Consider the following 23,506-nt stretch of genomic DNA (forward strand, 5'->3'; position numbering starts at 1 on the left):
GGACGGAAGTCATTTTCCGCCTCTTCTCTTTCATTTTTTTTTTTTAAAATTCTGACGGAACTGGGTTCCGCCGGAAACCATGCCTATGGTTTCTGACGGAACCCAGTTTCGCCGGAAGCCATAATATATATATATATATATATATATATATATATATATATATATATATATATATATATATTTGTTTTAAAGATTTAAAATGAATTTTTAATTCAGAATAAAATAATTAAAATATTTAATTATACTATTCTACTCATTTTTCAGAAAATGAACCAAACACACCAAAACAGTTTTCCAAATGCAACCAAACACTGGAAAAGGAAAATATTTTTCAAAAAATAACTCATTTTCCAGAAATCATTTTTCAGAAGTCATTTTCCTGCTTTCCAAACGGACCCTTAAGTTTTCCATTTTTTCCAATGCTATGAAAAATTGTCCATTTTAATCAATTTCTTCACACCCTTCGCAGCTGTACGCTTGTACATCGCAGCCCATCAGTGCTCCGTACAACTCCAGAATTTCCAGGGTCGTGTTTTGCTTGTTTACACTCCGCCGAATTGACCATTCTCTCTCTTCTTCAACTACTCCTCAACCCTCTTTTTTCTTCGGTCTCTGAAACCTTTCTATACAAACGCATAGAGATATAACATACAGTACACGGTGCAATATAATTTATGATTTCTTGAAGCCAACTTTTGAATCAAACTCTGCTTTTCGATCTGGGTATTCATACAGAGAGAGGTGGGGTTCTGCTAAAGCCATCGGTGGTTAAGGAGGAGAAATGGGAGTGCCTGCATTTTATAGATGGCTGGCAGATCGGTACCCGCTGTCGATTGCTGACGTGGTGGAGGAAGAGCCAAGGGAGGGTGAGAACCGGGTGCCTTCGTCAATAGATGTGTCTAGGCCGAACCCTAATGGTATGGAGTTTGATAACTTGTATCTGGACATGAATGGGATTATTCACCCTTGTTTTCACCCAGAAGGCAAGGTATGGATCTGCTTCTTTGAATTTCAGCTTGAGAATTTACTTCATACCATCTAATGCTTTAATAACTTAAATCTTTTTGTTTCCCGGAAGCCTATAGTTATGGCAAGAAAAAGAAATAAACCTAGCTTGAAATTGTGAAATTGCAGTTTATCCCAATTTTATTGCTTTGATACTACTGGATATTTTTAAGGCAAACGAGTAAAAAATGGCTGGATACATCTGTTACAGTACTTGCAGAGATATAGTTTTGGCTAAATCTTTGTTTACTTCAATTGCAGTGAACAAAGGCTGTAAATGTAGTTTGCTCAGTTGACTTTTTGTAAATAGAGCAAATGTGATGGAATCTAGTGAACTCTGCTATTTGTTAGATGGGAAATGTTGCACTGTAAATGTAATTGAACTCAAAGTTCCTACAGAAGGCTCATCCATGTCAAACTGTGAATTAGTACCTATTTCTTGCTCCATAGATCTGGGTTTCAGATGCAAATAGATATGTTAATTAATATAGGATAAATCATAAATGCCAAAACTATATCTGGACCATCTCTCTGTAATGGTTCGATCTATCCTAAACTTGGCAAAACTAATTCCTCTTTACAACACCAAAAGCGGTTTTCAAGCAATTAAATCTCCTGATGTTTCTAATCAACTAATAGCCTAAATAAGCAGTTTGATATAAGTAACCAGCAACCATTTAGGAAAAAATAACTTATATGGTAATGGGTTGTCAAGAAAGACTTATTGTCAGTGGATGTAGCTGTGTTGTGGGATAAGAGCTGGTTTAAGGGATGACTTGAACTAAATCATTCTTTAGGGAGGGTTTAATTTTACATTCCAGATTTTGTCCTGTTCATTGCATTGTTATTACATGACAGTTGAAAAAGAGGTGCCCTTGTGGTTTGCAAAAACATTTTAAGTTCAATTGGTGAAATTCATGTTGGTACTCTGGATTGTCAAGGGTTAAGATGAACATAATTGATGAATTCATATTGGATTATTCCAAACCTAGTTCAAAAGCTACAGATGAACTTATCCAATGATATCAATTGACTAGCATACTATTTTCTAATTTTCTCTACAGATATCTTGTTAAACCTATTATGAAAGATGTAAGGTCTTGTTTAGTGGGAAATCAATTAATAACAAATTAAATCCTTTTTATTCTTCCTACTTGTATTTCCTTTGCAATGGTCATCGTTTGATAGAAGCTGCTATTCTATCCTAATGGCACAGAAGTCTACTTTATAGATTATTGTATTAGTGTGTGTGTGCGCGTCTGCGTGAGTGTGTGTGTGTGTGTGTGTGTGTGTGTGTGTGTGTGTGTGTATATATATATATATATATTACCTAGTGTCTAGAGAATAATAGTAATTCTATGTATAACTTGATATTTAAGTACTGAAGTAGATAAGGCATCATATTGCCCTGCTGTAACATTATAACAAATTTTAACCATTAAGTTAGCAGGTTATTTTCAGCCCATCTCACTATTTTGAGTTGAAGTTATATCTTAAAGTGACTTGGGTAGCTAATAATGGCCCTGTTTGGTCTGATGGCTGTTAGCTGTTAGCTGATTGTGTTAATTAGAGGGTATAAATAGTTGATAACATTAGCTGATTGTAGAAAAGTGTTTGGTAAATTAGCTGTTAGCTGATAGCTGTTGTAATTTCTTTTCTCAAAAAGCTAATTGAAAAAGTTGCTTGGAGTAGCTTTTTGAATTTTAGCCTTTTGGAGTTGCAAAAAGCTAATTAACCAAACATTTATATTGATATTTTTACCAAATCAAACAATTTTTTCAATTAGCTTTTTTAACCAATTTTGGCCTATAAGCCAATTTTTTACCAAACAGGGCCAATGTCTTTCTCCATATATTCTTTTACAAGTCATATTATGAGGTTTGGCATCTGAATGAAAACGAGAACAATACTAATGCCACAAACAAAAAGAAAAATAAAAGGATCTTGAGAAAATGAAACTATGGGGTAAGTGTACTACACACCTAAGGAAAGATGCATAAAAACCCTTTCAACTGAAGCAAGAAATAAATGTTAAGACTTTACATATAAATGAAATAAATTTATCAAAGATATGCCCTGCAAGTGAAACTAATATTTAGTGGCAAAATGTGTAGATGTGTTACTGTGAGTAATGTTATGTAACAACATGCATTAGTGTTTTCTTGGTTCTTCTTCTTGACCAATAAAACCAAAATTAATATTCTGTTGGTTGGTTTTTGTTTGTTTGTTTGTTTGTAGGATAGCTTGCTTACAATTTTGCTGCATCAACTTCTATGCTTGTAGTATTTTTGTGAATTTAAATGACTATTCTTCTATTTGCAGCCTGCACCTGCCACTTATGATGATGTATTCAAATCAATTTTTGAGTACATTGACCATCTTTTCTCATTAGTTCGTCCTAGAAAGCTACTTTATATGGCAATCGGTAAGCATCAAGCATTTAATTTACCCTGTCTTCTGACTAAAAACTAAAAATAGCTATTATATTTACACTTTGTCATCTCCTCTAAACTTTTCATCAAGGCTTATCTTCACTAACTCTAGACCTTTTTAGATGGAGTGGCTCCTAGAGCTAAAATGAATCAACAACGTACTAGGCGTTTCAGAGCTGCTAAAGATGCTACTGAGGCTGTAAGGACAATGTGTTACATGGTTTATAGAAAGTATGGAAAATTGCACTCTTGACCCCACAATTATTACCCATTCTGAAATGTGAATCCTCAATTCCAAGTTGAACAAATATGGTCCCTCAAATTTTTCATGAGTTGTCAATTTGGCCCCGCTGATCATGGAGCTGACTAAAGGTGTTGCAACCTAGGTTTTTTTTTTTTTTCTTCATATATCCCCCTCTCCCTACTTGATCAGTCCTGACCTGGTTCTAGGTTGCTTTCTTCCTTTTTGCTGCAATTGTTCCTCACGCTAGAAACCTAGCTGCCAGTGAGAAGGACGGGGAGAGGTTGTCTAGTTGATGGGAAGAGGAAAATGAGGATGTTGGTTGAAGTTTGAAATTGCCATTAACAATGGATGGAAGTTGAAGAAGCAGCAATCTATGACAGTGATGTCTACAGATTGGGAGCAGTGGCTGAAATTGCAGCAGTGACAACTCTAATGGCAAAAGACGAATCTTTGGGTGAAACTCAAAAGCAATAGCAATGGCAATGGCAAGATAGGAAATGAAGGAACTAGAGCAGTGGTATCAGGATGGCAAGCTTTGAAGAAGGACACCCTTGGAGCCTGAATTTGCATCGATGCTAGTGGTGGGTGCCCCAATTTTTTGATAGAAAAGTTCACCGATAACTTGTCGAAAAATTGTCAGGTGTTGTGCCTTTGCTACTGAGAAATTTCTTGCAGGAGTTTATTGCTTGAAAAAATTGACTTCCAACCCTGTGATGGGCTACAACAGCACAAGTAAGAAAGAAAATATGTTGAAGTCTGCAAAGCGGTGGGCTTCATTATCAGTGGATCAGCTTCTCGGTTTTCCAAAGGTGGGCTTGTATATCCTGAAGTTGTACTTAAGCTACTTTTGCATAGAACTCAAACACGTTCAATAGTTTGGTTAAAGGAAGTATGCAGAGCCTGAGTAGTGAAGGGGAATATGCAGAACTACAAAAAAAGCCCATTGGAAACCCTAGGTGGCTAGGTGTTAATGCCAATAGCCCGATAGTCAACTTTGCGACAGGAGGGACCACATTGACAACTTGCAAGAAGGTTGAGGGGTCACATTTGTTCAACTTGAAATTGAAGGTTCACGTTTAGGACAGAACGGGTAATAATTGAGGGCCAAGAGTGCAAATTTTTCTAGAAAGTAATAAAATGTAAAATCTATTGGATTTTGATGTCTACATAGGAAGCTGAAGAAGAAAGATTGAGGAAAGAATTTGAGATGGAGGCCAACTTATTGTCCCTAGAAAAGCCAGAGACATCTGATTCCAATGTTATTACCCCTGGGACTCCATTTATGGCAGTGCTCTCAGTGGCGCTTCAATATTACATACAGTCAAGGTTGAATAGTAATGCTGGCTGGCGGTTTACCAAGGTGTGTCTCACGTTAGCTAAAGAATGTTTTCCCTCTCCCTTTACTTAAAAGGATTGTTTTAGGAGTGGATGATTCCCATCTGTGGAGTAATCCTTTATGGCAATTTTCATTATATTTCTGGTTTTCAGGATGCTTTTGTCTCTTAATTTATTTATGGGGCTGCATTGGTGATTATTTGAAGGTAATTCTCTCTGATGCAAATGTTCCTGGTGAAGGGGAGCACAAAATCATGTCCTACATTCGCTTGCAGCGTAACCTTCCAGGGTTTGATCCAAACACTCAGCATTGTCTATATGGTCTGGTGAGTTACAACCTTTAACTCTTTATTTGATGTCTTATTTACAAATGCAATGTGTTATTTAATTTTTTTTCCTAATTAGGATGCAGATCTAATAATGTTGTCTCTAGCTACTCATGAGGTGCATTTTTCTATATTGAGGGAGGTTAGTACTTGCTAATTCTTGAATTGTGCACATTCAATTTTTTTTTTTTTTTTTTTTTTTAATTTTATAAATTTAAGATCTTTCCTTTTAGGTGATTACTCCACCTGGACAGCAGGATAAGTGTTTTGCTTGTGGACAACCTGGTCATTTTGCAGCTGACTGTCGTGGCGTAGATGGAAATCAATCTGTAGATGCAAATGGGAAAGCTTTAAATGACATTCCTATTTACAAGAAAAAGTATCAGGTCATAGAAATGTTGAATGCTCTCTACTCTCTACAATCTTAATTCAAGTCTGTTCTTTCATTTATTGGTCATGTATGGTTCTCATTGTTGCTTTTGTTATTTGTCTCATTGGCAGTTCCTCAATATCTGGGTGTTGCGAGAATATTTGCAACATGATTTGGGAATTTCAAACCCCCCATTTCAAATAGACTTTGAGAGGCTGGTGGATGACTTTGTGTTCTTATGTTTCTTTGTTGGCAATGACTTTCTGCCCCATATGCCCACACTGGAGATTCGAGAGGTATCTTATCTGTAATGGAAATGCAGGGACTCTATTTTTGTAGATTGTTATTTGCTGATTCTATTTGCTCCTTTTTTGGTTATTGATTTGCTAAGAAATTTTATTACTATTCTCTGAGTTACTGAAACTATCTAGTGGGTAATATTTCTTTCATTGCCCAATTGTTCAACTAGCATTCTCCACACATTATCAATTTATCATGTTTTTACATCGATTTCTCCTACCATTTTTAATATATATTGTTGATGAATTTTTACAACTCTAGGGTGCAATCAATTTGCTGATGTCCATTTATAGAAGTGAGTTTACAGCAATGGGTGGTTATCTCACAGATGCGGGTGAGGTAATCTACACTTCTTGCAGTTTCATTGTGTATTTGCAACATTTATTGAAGCCAAATTGACACGGTATAGATCCTATATAACACATACTTTATCTTCTGTTAACACTGTTCATCAGAACTGGCAGTTTGTCTATGTTGGCAATGCTACACTATCTTTTTACTTATTAGGATAATCTGGATGAATTTGTTATCATCTACATATTGTGTACTATATTGTGGGTTAATTATTTTATTCCTATCTTACACGGTGGTCGAGTGTCTGTTATGAGCATATATTTGACCATCCATGTGTGAGACTAGTGAAATTTGCAGATTTAGGATACTAAGGTGTCCAAAATTTTTGCTCGGATGCATGTAAATGGTGAATAAAATATAGATTTATGTTTTAAGTAAACTTATCTGTCCAATGACCTTTTTTTTAATAAATAAATTAAATTGTTTCATTTTTAAAAAATTATTATTCTTGTTTTAAATTGAAACTCACCACTCTAATCAAGGGTGATAGATAAATTTTTATTGCCACACAAAAAGAAATTACGAAAAGTGGGATTTTAAACCAAGGTGGTATTCCAGGATGAGACTTTTTAATCCTATGTGATAGAACACACAAAATAGCAATTGTGCAACAACCAAAATGCAATAGAAAAGATAAATATTAAATCTTTATTACTTGTATATAAAAAGGATTAAATCTTTATTAGTCTAGGTGGGGTTTTTTCCCCCTCAACATTAGAATTCTGAATGATGGTTTAAGAGATTTACAAATTGAAGTCAAAAGGGAAATATATTAAAACTATGATTCATACTTCATAGTGGTCCAAACCCCTGAAGCCCTAGTTTACTACCTAAATGCTCCTTTACTACTCTGACCTTCAAATGTTATTGAAGTGCCAAAACCATCTATAAGAGCAGTCTTGCAGAAACCCTTTTGTTGATGTGGTCACTACTACCAAATCCAGTAAATGTTGCTTGTCTGTTGGGATATCATATTTTTCGATGGAGCAAGAAAACCATACAACTTATTGCTCCAAAACGCTAAAATTCAAAAAGCTGCTCAAAGCAACTTTTTCGTTTAGCTTTTTGAGAAAATAAATTATGCCCCTTACAGGTCATTTTGCATATAATCAGCTAACAGCTAATTTACCAAACATCTTTCTACAACCAGCTAATGCTATCAGCTAGTCAAACCCGCTAACCCAATCCCTAACAGCTATCAGCTAAGTTAATTCGTTATCAGCTAACAACTATTTGCCAAACACCCTCATAAACTTTTTTATTTATTTACTTATTTGTATTAAGGGCATTTAAGTAAATTATAGTATTATACAACACTCTCAACTAAACATGTTAATTTACATTCCTACAATCCCAACTAAACACACAAGCCAATCTTACATTCCCCATAATCTTACATTACATTTCTGAAGATAATCCTATTACCTAAAGTAATCTCACGTTCTACGAACTAAACACCCCCTTGTTAGGATTTTTAGCTGACTTTTGGTCCAAATCATCTAGGGCCCTGGATGAAATACTGGTATGAGCTTTTATTAGGAGCAGTAGTAGTGTGGTACTACTTATGCACTAATAGGGCGTCATATTGAGAGTTCATTGGACCTGTGCTTTAGCCGAAGGCATGGCAGACTTTGCCTTTAACACAATTTTCATTTTTCCCATTTTCTGGAAAAAGTGGAAATTTTCCACTCAAAAGTCAAAACGCGCCTGTCTTTTCCAACCTGCTATCTAGGAAGTTGTAACCCATTGTTGTATTTAATTTACCAGAATTCTCAGAGTTATTTGCTTTTCTTAACCTCCTATCCCCAAATTCAGTTGAATTGTTGATAATTGCAGGTTTTTCTGGATAGAGTGGAACATTTTATTCAGGCCGTTGCAGTTCATGAAGACCAAATTTTTCGGAAACGAGCTCGTATACATCAGGTGATCTCTCCTGTTCACTATGAAGGATTGAAAGAAATTAAATCTAGGATTTGATATGAAATTGGAAACTATATATCAAAGTTTTGTTGTTCTGGATTTATCTGTTGGTGGCATGAAACTATCTCATCCAATATTTATGTGGAGTGTAGACTGCAGTCTCTACAAGCAGTCTACTTTCCAATTCCTTCACTAACATATGATTTTTTTTAGTACTATTGACTCTATTACAAGGTAGTATCTGTTCTATACTTTCTCTATCTGTTATAGCTCAAAGAGTCAATACCCCACCACCGGAGTTCGATCCTGTGACCTTCCCTCAAGGAGAGCCACAAAGATGCCATCTAAGCACAAGGTGCTTGGCACTAACATATGATTTAATAGTTATATACATAAATAATGGAGATTGTATTTATATGAATTTGCTATTTTACAATTCAATTATTTACCTCTAGTAAAAAGATTATTTTGAAAACATTGAACCACACAAGTCTAGTCAACTAAACCCTAGTCCTAATCTAGTTTGGGTTGGCCGCTTATATTGCTATTCTCCATTTTGTTAATATTAATCTCTAAGTTGGCATAGTATTCGTAATTGCTATCATTTAAGTTGGTTTTGCTGTATTTCTTAGTTTCTTACTTTTTCTTACATTCTTTCTTACAAGTTCATCTTCAGAAGAGCATAGTTGCAAATTAATTTATGTGGATGCAACGACATGTGAATTTAAGAAAACGTAGGAAACCAATAGAGCTGGACACAACAATCAATAGATATATCTATTCACCATAGATGCTAAAATAATAAAATTGATATACTAAAGATATATCCAGTCGTCATCCACTTTGCAACTAATGGTAATTTTCATTCAATTAAATAATTGATTTCTTATATTAATGAGTTAAATTTTGAAGTTCCAATCACTTAGTTTTAAATTTCATTTTTGTGATGTTCAGTCATGTTATCTTACATGTTTTCAACATGTAGTATGGTTTTAACTTTTAACCATCCATAGCATTTAATAATATGAACCTTTTTGTCATTCATTATTTCGATTAAATTTTTTATTTTAATGTTTTGGAAATTCACTCAGGCAATAGAAAATAGTGAAGGGGCAAGGCTAAGAGCAAGAAATGACAGTAATGATGAGCCACAGCCTCCTGAGGTGGACAAGGTTTTTACCTCATCTGATGCTTTTACTATTCACATTTTCTTGATGGAGCACTGTACACTGATTTTGTATATTGCACATAATAATGTAAGATTGGGTTAAGGTCACTAAATTGGGTTATAATGCATATGAGCCAAACCACACTAAAAGACTGCATTCAATCATTTAGTTAGTCTAACCCATGACCTCAAGTAGACAATCGGGTTGAATCTAACCGGTTGACCACTTGAAATTGGATTGGACCTCCCCTGAAATGAAAGCTCTGGACACGACTTGCGTTTCTCGTAATTCACGCGTTCATAAGAGACGCAAGTCGTACTTGCATTTCTATAATTTAAAATAAAAAAGAAAAAGTTGGCCGGTGTGCCGGAGAGTATCACGAAGTCAAAATTTCTCCAGAATGTGTGGTCGCATTTGCAGGCGCTGCCGACTAGCCGACTAGAATGAGGAAGCGAGGGTTGTCGGCTTTCACGTTAATAGCGTTGATTGAACTCAATAGATTATTGGTTTGGGTATTTTTAGTTATGTTATATCGTAATACAAGTTTGGTTCGGATATTGGATATCATAGTTATCACGGCGCCCTGTTAAGTCGCGGCGCCCCCCGACCGACTTGTCGCCTAGGCGACAAGTTAGGAAGAACAATATATATATAATTATATATATTATATATAATTATATATATATATATATATATATATATATATATATATATATTAATATATATCTAAAATTCTAAAGTTTAAACATGCTAAAGTCTAAAATCTAAACAATTAAACATATTCAAGTATTCAAGCATTCAACATATTAAGGTACCAAGTTACCAACTACATAACACACAAGTAACACAACTACACAAGTAGAATACTAGAATAATCAACAAGACAACAATATCCAAGTTCAAAGTCTCAAAGGTCCATCAAGAAGTCATCAATATTTGTTTCTCTCTCATTGCCATCATTACTATCTTCATTTCCCACTTCATCATCATCTTGAACATCATCCTCATCTTCAATGTCTTCATCATCATTAGGAAAATGCTCTTCTTCATTTTGTTCTTCCTCATCTATCCTAGAACTAGAAGGAGTACTAGTAGAAACATTGCGGCGTCGTGAATAGCTCAACATTTGTGCACGTGAACCTTCCCCCGCGTGAGCTCTTGTAGAAAGATGAGAGCCCTCAAGGTTGTATGATGCACCAATTGCTTCATCAACATGCCTCCATGAAAGATCACCCCCGGGATGAACATCATCACTAGATTCACCACCATTAATCCATTCATTGTCCCATTGGAACTCTTCTAAGACCAATGGATTAAAGTTGGAGCCTTGTTCACGCATCTTTTGAAACCTACTTGCAATTTTGCGATTGTTCTTCATTTTGTTCTTCCTCATCTATCCTAGAACTAGAAGGAGTACTAGTAGAAACATTGCGGCGTCGTGAATAGCTCAACATTTGTGCACGTGAACCTTCCCCCGCGTGAGCTCTTGTAGAAAGATGAGAGCCCTCAAGGTTGTATGATGCACCAATTGCTTCATCAACATGCCTCCATGAAAGATCACCCCCGGGATGAACATCATCACTAGATTCACCACCATTAATCCATTCATTGTCCCATTGGAACTCTTCTAAGACCAATGGATTAAAGTTGGAGCCTTGTTCACGCATCTTTTGAAACCTACTTGCAATTTTGCGATTGTATTGAACATAGACCAAGTCGTTCAATCTTTTATGCTCTAAGCGGTTTCTTTTCTTTGTATGGATCTAAAAAAGTCAAAGTAGAAACATAAACAAGTTTAAAATTCTTGTATTAAAATTTGAGATAAATTATAATTTCTATAATACTATTTACTAATTAGGAAAACTATACTTACAAATTCAAATGTGCTCCAATTGCGCTCACAACCGGAAGATGAACAACAAAGGCTTGTGATGCGCATTGCTAGTGTTTGAAGCTCAATGCTAAGTCCACCAAAAGCATTCCACCAATCAACTACAAAATAAGTTTAAGATTTAATATACTTTGTACTTAGTGTCTTAGTAGTTATTTACTTAGTATGATAGTATTACTTACGAGGAGTCTTTGCTTTTTGTTGCTTGACTGCTAGTGGCATTCCAAAGTCATTCCTCATATTATCGTAGTTATCTGCTTGATTGCTGATCTTCACTTGCAAGTCATCATCGTCAATCATCTTATGGAGTATTGTATTGAACATGGCTCGTTGCTTACGAGCACATGTACTATCCGTCGCCTTAAGGTCAAAGTATTTAGAAGGATTTAAAAATAAGGCGGCTCCATATAAATCCACTCCCATCTGATCATCCCATCTTCGTTCTACAATAGCCATCAAATTTCCCAATAGCCTTGGCTTGCTTGCAAATGATTCATTGAGCTTTTTCTTAGAAGCCAACATAGCCATCGTAAGCTCGGGCATAGCTGGAGTACTATCAGCATCAACGATCCTCAACACAATCAGAATGGGATGTGATGCCCTCAAGCAATCCTCAACCGCAGTCCAAAATCTATACGACAACACGGTCTCACACACCTTTTTACCCGCTTTGGTGTTGGATAATTTTGAGCGAACCCAATCCTCACTAACAAATAGAGCTCTCAAAGCATTTTTGTGCTTATACAAACTCTGTAAAGTGAGGAATGCTGTGGTGAATCGAGTAGCTCCAGCTCTTACAAGATCTTGCCCACCCGTATGCTCTCTCATGGCACCCGTATTTCTACCACTTGCAATCTTGGACTTGAACTCCGTCATCTTCCCAATGTCTTCTAGCATGAGGTCAAGACAGTGTGCTGCACAAGGAGTCCAAAATAATGTCCGAATCCTCTCCTCCAAAAGTTTGCCCGCGGCTTTATAGTTTGCTCCATTGTCGGTCACTATTTGAACGACATTTTCTTTCCCAACTTCTACAACTTTTTGCTCCAACAATCCAGCTAACATTCTTGCATCGTGTGACTCACTTGATGCATCAACCGACTCCAAGAAAAAAGTCCCCTCAGGACTATTCACAAGAAAATTAATCAAATGTCTACCTCTCCTATCGGTCCACCCATCAGACATGAGTGTGCACCCGTATTGCTTCCAAGCAAGTCTATGTCTTTCTTTCAACTTATCAATCGCTTGCTTTGAGTCCAAAAGGAGGGGTACTCGTAACTCATGAAAGCTAGGAGGCTTCAATCCCGGCCCCCATTGTCCAATTGATTCAACCATTACTTCAAAGCTTCTTGAATTAGCTGCATTAAATGGTATGCCATTCTCATAAAAAAAATCTGCTATATGTAGCATTGTCCTCTTTGTTTCTTCCTTACTCTTCGTACAAGCCTCAATTGTTCTTTGAGTAGGACCCTTGGAATGCCTCTCATCAACTACTTCTTCAGGGGTCTTTCTAAGTAGTGATGCAACGGATTGAGTTTGTTTTCCTACTCTCGGTTGCGGTTCGGCAAATCTCAACATGGTTTGTTTTCTCTTACTAGCCGTCCCGGAACTTGGATAAGTAACGGAATCGTTAGATGATGGTTGTGTTTCTTCCCTTGCCGATTCTTGCACATCATCATCCACATTATCATCCAAGACCACCCTTGATCTCTTCATTCTTGATGTGCCTTGCATATATTGTTGCATTTCCCTCATAATCTCCGTAGTTGTTTTGGGGCATTTAGCAACATCTCCGTAACCCGCCGCCAAGTGTTGTTTTAGTCTTTTGATTCCCGAATGCATTTGTTTGTGGCAAAGTGAACATTCGACTAAATCTTTGTTTGCCAAGTCCGGCCAAAAACCATACTTCCATCCCGGATCATTTGATTTAGCTTTCCTCTCAGGGTCGGTAGATGGATCATAGCTTTCATTTTCCGAATTTGCAGCCATAATTGAGTGCACTCCTACTGTCCAACCATGAAACAATGTACAATTTAAAAAAAAAATTAAAAAAAAAAATAAAGTAATGACCAAGTGGCAGGCAGTGAGCACTGCCTCTGCTCACTGCCCCCACGTGGCCATAAGGCCATTAATGGCTTAAATACCAAACAAAGTCATTTGACTCATTTCTTTGGTATATAAAGCCACTACAAATGCAAAACAAAGAGAAAACAAACAAAAAAAGACGAAAAAAAATCGACGAAGTGAGTCAGTGAACAGCGAAGAAGAAAGAAGAAATCAGGAAGCAACTCATAGGGAAACGGTGGTCCGGCGACGGCGGTGGTCCGTGAGCGACGACAGTGGAGGGAGGGAGGGCCGGCGTCGGAGTCGCACTGAAGGTCGCAGAGTCGCAGCAGTTTCTTCGTTTTTGACTAAGTCTGAAAGTCTCGCACTTTCTATTTCTTATCTTAGGGTTTTTTCCTTTTGTTACTTAACTTTAAAAAAAAATTAAAAAAAAAAAACCAAAAATGGGCCGGGTTTCCGGGTTCGGCGTCGGATTTGCGTCCATGGCGTCGCATGGGACGCCATGGCGACGCCATATCTCGACTCGCCCCTTTCAGGCGAGTTGAGCCCCCCAGGCGTCCTGTCTCCACCGACAGGACGCCAAGGCGTCGCCTAGGCGACGCCGTGATAACTATGTTGGATATTGAAATTTCACATATATTAGACATCAAAGTAAAAATTATATGTATACAAATCATTCAAATGAATATATCTAAAAATATTTTAAATATTAGTTCAAAAAATATTAATATTATCTAAACTAATTTTAGGTGAACTTAATAGGTTATTGGTTCATATATGTTTTTAGTTATGTTATATACAGATATGAATTTGGTTCGGATATCTAATGTAAAAATCTTACATATATTAGACTTAAAAGAAAAAATTATATTTATTCAATTTAAACCAAACATATCCAAAAATATTTTAGATACAAGGTTTTAAAATAACTCAAAATTAAACTTGTGTTAATTTTATAACGTTAGTATAAAAAAGTAAATTTGAAAAAATGAGTGTTAGTAAATTTATAATATTATTAGTATAATTAATATACATCCTTTTTCTTGGGTTTTCATATATATTAGTTTTTGCCTAACTTGCAACTGGTGGCTATTTACCATCTTCCAAAATCCAAGCATGCAATCCCTCAATTTCAACATATCCAGAATAATAATCTAAATCATACCCTCTGAATTACCAGAATTCATGACATGTAATCTCAGCACGGGCGTCTTAAATCCCATAAAGAAGTATGTTTCAGCATTAAACAAATTAGATATAAAGAACTATTTCTGAACTCTTTTCTGGACAGAGACTAGGACTTTAGTAGTGTGATTTCTAGTAGTATGTTGAATATCAGAAACACGAATAGAGATTATAAATCTAATAAGAATGGAATCTCCACATCTGTTAATCTCTAAGCAATAATAGAGTCAAATTCTAACTCTAGCAAGTTTGTTCCCAGCTTTGAGAAATAAACATGTACACACATAAACATATCTACTGTGGCTTGTGTGTTTAATACTCATTCATCTAATTCTTGCAGGTGAAATATACTTCTCTGACTATTTTTCTATCTGTTTCATTCTGTAACTTCATAAAATATATATACATGTACAATAATTATGTGTGTTTTCTGTTTCCAGGTGAGGCTTGGGGAACCTGGATACAAGGAACGTTATTATTCTGAGAAATTTGGTTTGTCAAGTCCAGTGGAAATTAATGAAGTTAGACAAGATGTTGTAAGTGCACTACTTGTATACAGTTTTGTATCTTTTTTTTGGTAATATTTTATTATCATTATCAGACTTCAATAGATATGCTCCTTAAACATTTAGGAGGAACACTATTGCTTTCTAGGCTGAGTATTCATATAAGGCTATTAGTATATGGTTGATTACATGCCTGTCCTAGCTGCAATTGACAGTTTGACACTAGGCTGTGGCTTTCAGGACTTGTCTGTCTGTATTTGTAATATTCATTGTTGAATTTGAAAGAATAAGGCCTGGCGGGTGGAGAATAACAACCACCCGCCAGTTAGGCGGAAGCAGAGATGAAAAATCAAGGAATGGGAAAATGTATATAAGATTGAAAGGTTACAATATATTAGTATGATTCTATGTTTCTAATGAAGAAACATGGTACATATATATATATATATATATATATATATATATATATATATATATATATATATATATATATATATATATATATATATATATATATATATATAACTGTTAATTTAAAATTTAAACACCTATTCATAACCAGACACCTACTTATAAACAGACACAACCTGTAGACAGACATAACCCTTTTGGTTTTCAACATTCATAATATATTGCTCCTCTCCTACTGCCATACAAAGATTCCTAATCATTCCTTTGGTCTATACTACTACTGATGCACGATATTATATGCACAACTTCCAACTTCCAACTTCCAACAACCTGTAATACTTTTATGCTGAAATTCTCTGTTTGATTAAAAGACCAATATCTCACTGATGATTGGTTGCTCTCCGAACTAATGTATGGATTATTTTGAAATATTTGGTTATCAAACTTCTTTTGTAACACATAATTGAATTCAATTTCTGGTGGCTGCTGTAAATCTTAAATTGGACATTGTAATGCTTGATACTCTAAGGAAACTCGTGTAATTAGAAATATGGATTATGGGTTGTTTTCTCAGGGGAATTGTACTTACCAAAAGTGCAATCTGTGTACTTTGCTACTCCCTTTCCTTGCCGCAGTGCTACTTCTTATACTCCATATTGGCATGTGATGAAATCATTATGCATCAATTTTAGAAGGATCAATAATGAAATCTAAAATCTTGAAGTGATCAAAATCTATGATGTGAGCACATTTTGATTGCAGAATGTGAGAGCTAGTTGGTAGTGTGAGAACTTCTGCATGGGAGCCAACATAGACTATACATCAATTCCTTTCGATTAAACAATCAACACTCTTTTTTTCCCCACTTTCCCTACAAGTCTATTCTGTGGAAAATGCCTTTTTGATTTCTTAGAGCATTATCTTTAAGGTGTGACTTTTGACATATCTTAGGTAGGAGTCTAGACCAAACATTCACATTATGTTGAACCATCCAGTTTATACATTTACTGGTGTTAATGATGAGAGTGTGTTTTGCAGGTTCAGAAGTTTGTTGAAGGACTATGCTGGGTTTGCCGGTATTATTACCAAGGTGTATGCTCTTGGCAATGGTTAGTCTTATCCCAGTTATTTTTATTCCCCTATGTACATCTTTCTACCAACATCTAACATTTGTTCTAGGTTATGTAACCATTCTTTTCTTTTTAGGTGCTTTAATGTGTTATTTTACGACACATTATTTTCTTTTTCCTTCATTTTCTTTTTGTCAGTCACTGTCACTCAGTTGTAAGTGGAATTGAGAACTTACAATATCTGACTCTCTTTTCAGGTTTTACCCATATCATTACGCTCCATTTGCTTCCGATCTTAAAGGGCTAGCAGACTTGGAAATTACATTCTTCCGTGGTGAACCATTTAAACCTTTTGATCAGCTGATGGGTGTCTTGCCTGCTGCGAGGTTTGGTACTTTTTTCCCTTTATACATTTCAGTTCTTGAATATATACACTAGCAAACTTTGTTATTTGCAGTCTTTTTTATCTCTCTTTTGTTTTTTTTTTTGGTTTTGGTTTTGTTTTGTTTTGTTTTGTTTTTTTTTGTTTTTTTTTTTTTTGTTCAAGTCATTATTAGTTATTTTGTTTTTCCTGTGCCTGCAGTTCAAGTGCTCTTCCTGAAAAATACAGGAGATTAATGACTGATCCATCATCCCCAATAATTGACTTTTATCCAACTGGTACTGTCATTTGACTGAACTTTTCCCCCTACCTCTTGATTCAGAAGTAACGTTTCCCTTTTGGTTTTTTATGTTGATAGACTTTGAATTAGATATGAATGGGAAGCGCTTCGCATGGCAGGTATTTCACTATACTAAGATACTCCTTGTAGTTTTTGCTGAACTTAATACCATATTTGGTCCCTAAATTCTCATTGATTTTTCATTCTCTCCCCAAGTCACTTTTTTATAGCAGTTATTCACTATGAGGTTCTTTAAAATTAGGCTGTTGTGAAGTTGCCATTCATTGATGAGAAGAAGTTGCTTGCTGAAACAAAAAAGCTTGAGGATACTTTGACGGTATGAAAGTTTGATCTATTCCATAAGCTCCTCTTTTCTATTGCTACATTGTCTAATTGATTTTAGACTTAAAGCTTTCTGAACTAGACACTTCTAGCCAATTCATGGCATTTCCTCCTACTATACTTTCATATTGAACATTACAATTCTCTCTGGTCATGTGGTTTTGATTTGTGTTGCTCTTGTAAGTGTGTCCAGACCCACAAGTGGACAACTATTGGAGGATGTACTCAATGTGACAGTTATACAAATAGGCACCGGACATTTTTTGGTTCTAAAGATTGATTGATATATCAGAATCAACTTCCTGGGCAATATACATCACGAGTCCTGAACCTTTTACATTAGACCTATACTAAAACCGGATTTGTGTAATTAAATTTAATGGAGAAGATGATGATGTGATTAGAACTAAGGTAGTCTATCTATCTAGATGAAGGGAACAAATGCATTTGGGATTCTACGTTATGGTTAGATAATTGTATATACATTCTTCAAATTTATTATCAGTAGGTTGTAACTAAAATTAGGATACTTGTAAATAAGGATGTATGAAATACATGGAGCCACTAGAAATTACTTATTGAAGTGAAGCATATGTGTCTCCAATAGAATACAATTGAAAGAGAGATAGATTCAGGTGGTTCGGCCATAAATGGAGGCCTGTTTATGCCTTGTTTAAAAAGAGTGGTAATGTGGTAGATATAGGAGAAAGGAGAGGCAGAGTTAAGTCAGAACTTGTTTTAGTAGTGTTACTAAAACGGTATGTTAGTCCAATGGATTAAGATGAATTTGGCATTAAATGGAGAACTAGAATCCCTGGCAACTAGATTTTGTATCAATGCTTGGTTAAGTTGAGTATGTATCCTTTTCTCTTATTAGCCTTGTATTATCGTGGTGGTTTTGTATAGCATCAATTGTAAGATTTGACCATTGAGTGTTCCATTGGTGGTTGAGGCAGCAAAGTGGGTGCAGTTAATGATGCTTTTTCTACATTTTAAGCATTGTTTTCGTTAACATCTTTAAATATCTAGTGCAAAACAGCCTAGATATTGTGTTATTGTAATCTTTTAGAGCTAAATTGTAGGTATTTTGTTTATCTCGTCAGGTCATGTATTTTTTAGATATACATTTTCCAATAAATAATATCCAGTCCCAACCTTGTTTCTGTTGTTTAACCTGTGAATCTGTGATATTATGAAGTAACTAGTTTTAATATTATACACTTCTGATTCTCATTTATGTTGAAATTGAGCATGGAGAATTGAAACCTTTCTAAACTGTTTGAAGCAGTTAGGTAGGTATGAATAGTTGCCTGCAAGAGAATACAATTAATATCACATACTTTTATGCTTTTTATTCATCCCTCATTTGATCATTTTCAGCAAGAAGAGCAACTAAGGAACAGTATGATGTTTGATTTGCTATATGTCCACCCTATACATGCTTTGGCACCATATATCCTGGCTTACTTTCGGCACAATGGTTCCACGCCTCCAAAGGAGCAAGTGCCATGGCTAATTGATGCAAGTACAAGGTTTGACATCTTGAATGTTGCTAACAATTTAAAGATCTGATTTATGTCATTTAATGTATTTGCTGGTTCTATGTTCACCTTCTCTCTCTCTTTTTGGTGGTGGTGTTGTGTGCAGCGGTGGAATGAATGGATTCCTTTGGTTATCTGAAAGAAATGGACTGAGAAATGTGGTTCCTTCCCCAATCCATGGATTGGATGACATTGTTAACAATAAAATTCTGTAAGTTCCTAATATCACATTCTAAATCCTCCCATATAATAATTTTAGTTTTATCCCCTTAACTTATAGGATGTAATATCTGTTTCCTAGGAATATTACCTTCCTGAATCCTCCTCCTCATAAGCATATTCCAAAGCCTCCTTATGGAGTGATTATGCCTAAGAAGGTATGTGACAGGATCCGCTTTGCTACTTTTTCCTTTCAAAGGTCAAGATTGAGTACAATAGATCAAGTGACATAATTTTAACATGGGAGTTTGATTGTTTGTTATCATTGCTGATATGAATCTCTTTTATACTGCTTAGGCAGTCCAAGGGGGTGTTAAATGAATATGTTTTTGATTGGATGTATTTGTCTGTGTATCTATGTATGTAGGAAAGTTACATCTTAGTGTATTACTCTTCAATTACTTAAGATTCTGTTTATGAAGCTGTTTGTATTTTGAGACAAATTTATGGTTGACTTGCTTTTGCTTGCATTTTGATTAACCCTTCTGATTTTGTAAGATACTGTATTTATTAAATTATTAAGGCAGGATTGATTTGTACCGACTGTATGAAAGAAAAATTGGATCGAGGTTAAATTCCAATGTTCTCCAGTTGATTTGAGTGGTTGCTGATTGAAATGTTTATTGTTTTTGTCAAAGAGAGGGAGCAAGTGGGGTTGGGGGAGAGGAGTGTCTTATTTTGGGGCATCCCCAAATATAGTGGACATTGAAAATGAGATGAGGCACAAAAAGTGTATTTTTCACTTGTGCGTAAATTGTTTGCTTAGTGTATGAACTTGAAAACAGCCTTACTTTTCTGCTACAGATTTTGAGACATATTGATGTAAAACCCTTCCCTGCACTATGGCATGAAGATCACGGCTACAGGCGCCAGCTTGGCAAAGATAGGTAAACTTTGGTTCCTTTCCGTGCTATGGCCTTTTCATGTGTATTTCTACAGTGCTAGGATCTGCAGTTCATTTTGATATGTTTGGCTCTGCAGGCCCCCTGTAGCTGGGGCAATAGCTGGCCCTTCGTTGGGAGAAGCTGCACATCGCTTGCTCAAGAACACGTTGAATATTGGGCATGGAGGAAATTCCGGAGCATCGGACTCCAGAAATTTCACCGGCAGCAATGTGCTAATTAAGCCAAGAGCTTGTGGAGCATTTGGGCGAGAAGGGGGGTTTTATGATCAAACTAGTTATCGAAACTCAGCAGCTAATCATGTTGGTTACAGGCCACGACCAGCAGTACAATCTGGGCGTTTTCATGATGATCCTTCTTACTCATATGGCAATAATAATTATACACCTCGCACTGCAATGGGCATTCCAAGATATGCACCCTCCTCCCCCTATGAGTTTCAGGGTAATCGGCAAAATTTCAAGGGGCAAGATAGATTTGTACATCAAGATCAGTCCCACACCATCAGGGGTGGAATGTCTGCCTTGACAATTGAAGGTGGTGGTAGAACAAGGCAGCAAAATACAGCAATTTCTCCCTCTCCCAGAGTACCAAATTCAGTACAATTGTCTAACATTCAGCCCCCGGCCCCTCCATTTGTGAACAATGTTAATGTTGGTCCACTTCCATCACCGCCTCCTAGGTGGATCACTAAACCTGTATCAGTATCAAGCGGAGGGATGTACTCCTCAAAGCAGCAAGAGAACTCAAAAGCAGCAGCAGGGCATGAGAAGCAAGTTAAGATGGTTTATCAGGTCAAAAACCGCCCAGCCCAGACTCTGCCTGATGCGGGATCAGGACAGTGATGTTTGCTTGCTTGCTTCATTGTTTTTCCTTATTTACAGTTTATATTACAGTTTTTCCTTATGCGGGATCAGAATATGTGTCCCTGTAACAGTATGTAGAAGAGTATCTATCTAGTAAAGAATGTATGTTCAGATTTGAAGATGGAGGGAGGGAGGGAGGGAGGAGCTCCAGCAGCATTTTACCTGATTGGAGCCAGCCAGCCAATTGTAGATCAAGATCCCGGAGGGAGAAAATCCATTACAACAACCCTTGTACAACTTTCCAGTACATTAACGAACAAAAGAGAAAGGATGATAAAAGGTTGGAACACACATTCATCCTTGTAAAGTTGGTTAGGTGTACTGTGTAGGGAAAAAAAAAAAAAAAAAACAAGTATACATTCTTTTTGGTATGTTTTAAGTTTTAACAGTGATTATCAATTTATGCCTTACGCATTGAGCAAAACCTACAAATGAAAATGGACTCTTTGAGCTGTATTAAAAAGATGATCAGATGTCTGTTGAGAGTTGGTAAAATGTTTAAAAGTCTTGTAGTCTTGGGTCACACTTGTGTAAGACTGTCTTACGGATTCTTATCCGTGAGACGGGTCGGGTCAATATGAAAAATTGAAAATGTAATATTTATACTGAAAAATGTAATACTAATCAAGAGTAAATGTGTTTTGGTGATAAAAAAAAAAATCTTTGAAGAAATCCTATGTTTCTTTGCTTGATTAGAATATTTCATGAATACCCACTCCGAGCCGTACAATGGCAATGACGTGCTCCGGGTTGGAAACGGTTCAGATTTGGGTATTTCTGATATTGGCTGTGCATCGTTAAAATCTGTGTCTAGGCCATTAAAATTAAATAATGTTTTACATGTGCCTAATCTGTCATTACCTTTATTGTCAGTTAATCGGTTTACCATTGACAATAACGTATATTTTGAATTTCACTATGATCACTTTGTTGTGAAGGATTGCCGAACCAGGGCGGTGCTCCTTAGGGGTCCTACCACGAGTGGTCTCTATCGTCTGTCTCAGTCTCGGTCACCAGTTGCGTTAATAATTGCCCGTGCCACGCCGGATATATGGCATCGTAGGCTTGGTCATCCGCATGAGCGTGCTCAACATCATGTTCTTCTCGTGTCCGGTCACTCCGTCAAGATCAAGTAGTGCAAAATTGTGTTCATCGTGTCAATTCGGGAAATCCTCTCGATTCCCGTTAGATAGAGTTTATTCTCGTAGTAATAATATACTTGATCTTCTGTATACTGACATTTGGGGACCGGCGCCCGTTGTTTCAGCCGAGGGATTTCGTTATTTCGTTTTATTTGTTGATGACTGTACGCGTTTTTGCTGGTTTTACCCTATGCGGTTAAAATCAGATATTTATAAAATATTCGAGTCGTTTAGAGTCATGGTAGAACGCCAATTCACGCGTTCTATCAAGTCTATTCAGTTAGATTTAGGTGGCGAATATCGCCGTCTGCATACAACGTTCCAAACACTGGGAATTGTGCATAGGCAATCTTGTGCCTATACGCATGAGCAGAACGGTCGTGTAGAGCGCCGGAACAGACATGTTGTCGAGACCGGGCTGGCTCTACTCGCAGAAAGCTCGGTACCTTTACAACACTGGGCTTCTGCTTTTGAAACTGCTTCTTTTCTGATTAATTGTCTCCCATCTTCTGCACTTAAAAATGTCAGTCCCTACGAGTCTGTCTATAACAAAACACCACCATACACTTTCCTACGGGTCTTCGGGTGCAAGTGTTATCCCTATCTACGGCCATATAATCGCCACAAGATAGAGTATCGCTCTGCACCCTGTGTCTTCCTAGGTTACCCAACGTCCTATAGGGGTTATCGATGCATGGACCAAATATCTGGAAAGACCTTCATCTGTCGCCATGTTCGGTTTGATGAAAGTGTTTTTCCCTATGCAACAGGTGCACAAAGCGAGGTGGGGTCGGCTGACTTGCATGGGACCACGCCTTGGGGCTCGGGGCCCCTGGTACCTCATATATCACCACCGGTCCCGCTAGATGAACCGCCCATAGCGGTGCATGTGCCACCAATGGCTATCCAGGATCACCAAGGGGCTGCCACAGTTCCGGTTCGTGCGCCCCGGGCTCGGGCACGTGTTCGGGCGCAACCCCAAGAAAGGGGACACGTCATGCGTCTTCGTCATCAGACGCGGGGCACGGATGAGACTTTTCAGGCCCTCACGGCCACCGTAGACCCGACGTGTTACAGTCAAGCAGTTGGACATCCACACTGGCGGGATGCCATGGATGCAGAGTTCAATGCTCTTCTACACAACAGCACCTGGAGTCTCACCCGGCCAAACCTGGCATGAATATAGTTGGGTGTAAATGGGTCTATCGCACCAAACGTAAGGCTGACGGGACGATAGACCGGTACAAGGCCCG

At 36.9% G+C, this 23,506-nt stretch overlaps 1 protein-coding gene across 1 annotated transcript; it reads left to right on the forward strand.

The window, feature by feature from the left end:
• Positions 1 to 454: 454 nt before the first annotated feature.
• LOC109191425 (5'-3' exoribonuclease 4) lies at positions 455 to 21,628 on the forward strand. Its single transcript, XM_019342080.1, has 22 exons — positions 455 to 988; positions 3,328 to 3,430; positions 3,560 to 3,636; positions 4,853 to 5,041; positions 5,223 to 5,342; positions 5,422 to 5,484; positions 5,576 to 5,728; positions 5,844 to 6,008; positions 6,274 to 6,351; positions 8,203 to 8,289; positions 9,378 to 9,458; positions 15,033 to 15,128; positions 16,548 to 16,618; positions 16,837 to 16,965; positions 17,163 to 17,239; positions 17,320 to 17,360; positions 17,504 to 17,578; positions 18,964 to 19,115; positions 19,231 to 19,335; positions 19,426 to 19,501; positions 20,148 to 20,230; positions 20,325 to 21,628. The coding sequence occupies exons 1-22, from the start codon at positions 782 to 784 to the stop codon at positions 21,088 to 21,090; spliced, it is 2,994 nt and encodes a 997-aa protein (XP_019197625.1). The 5' UTR covers positions 455 to 781; the 3' UTR covers positions 21,091 to 21,628.
• Positions 21,629 to 23,506: the final 1,878 nt, after the last annotated feature.

The sequence above is a fragment of the Ipomoea nil genome, unplaced genomic scaffold, assembly GCF_001879475.1.
Source record: "Ipomoea nil cultivar Tokyo-kokei standard unplaced genomic scaffold, Asagao_1.1 scaffold1622, whole genome shotgun sequence".
Taxonomy (NCBI): domain Eukaryota; kingdom Viridiplantae; phylum Streptophyta; class Magnoliopsida; order Solanales; family Convolvulaceae; genus Ipomoea; species Ipomoea nil.

Bases quoted from the DNA above. Each gene is read 5' to 3' on its own strand.
- LOC109191425 (XM_019342080.1), top strand. From the start codon at position 782: ATGGGAGTGCCTGCATTTTATAGATGGCTGGCAGATCGGTACCCGCTG. The intron at 9,459-15,032 runs GTTTTTACCTCA...TTCTGTTTCCAG, and splicing joins AGCCTCCTGAGGTGGACAAG to GTGAGGCTTGGGGAACCTGG. The intron at 20,231-20,324 runs GTAAACTTTGGT...TTGGCTCTGCAG, and splicing joins CGCCAGCTTGGCAAAGATAG to GCCCCCTGTAGCTGGGGCAA.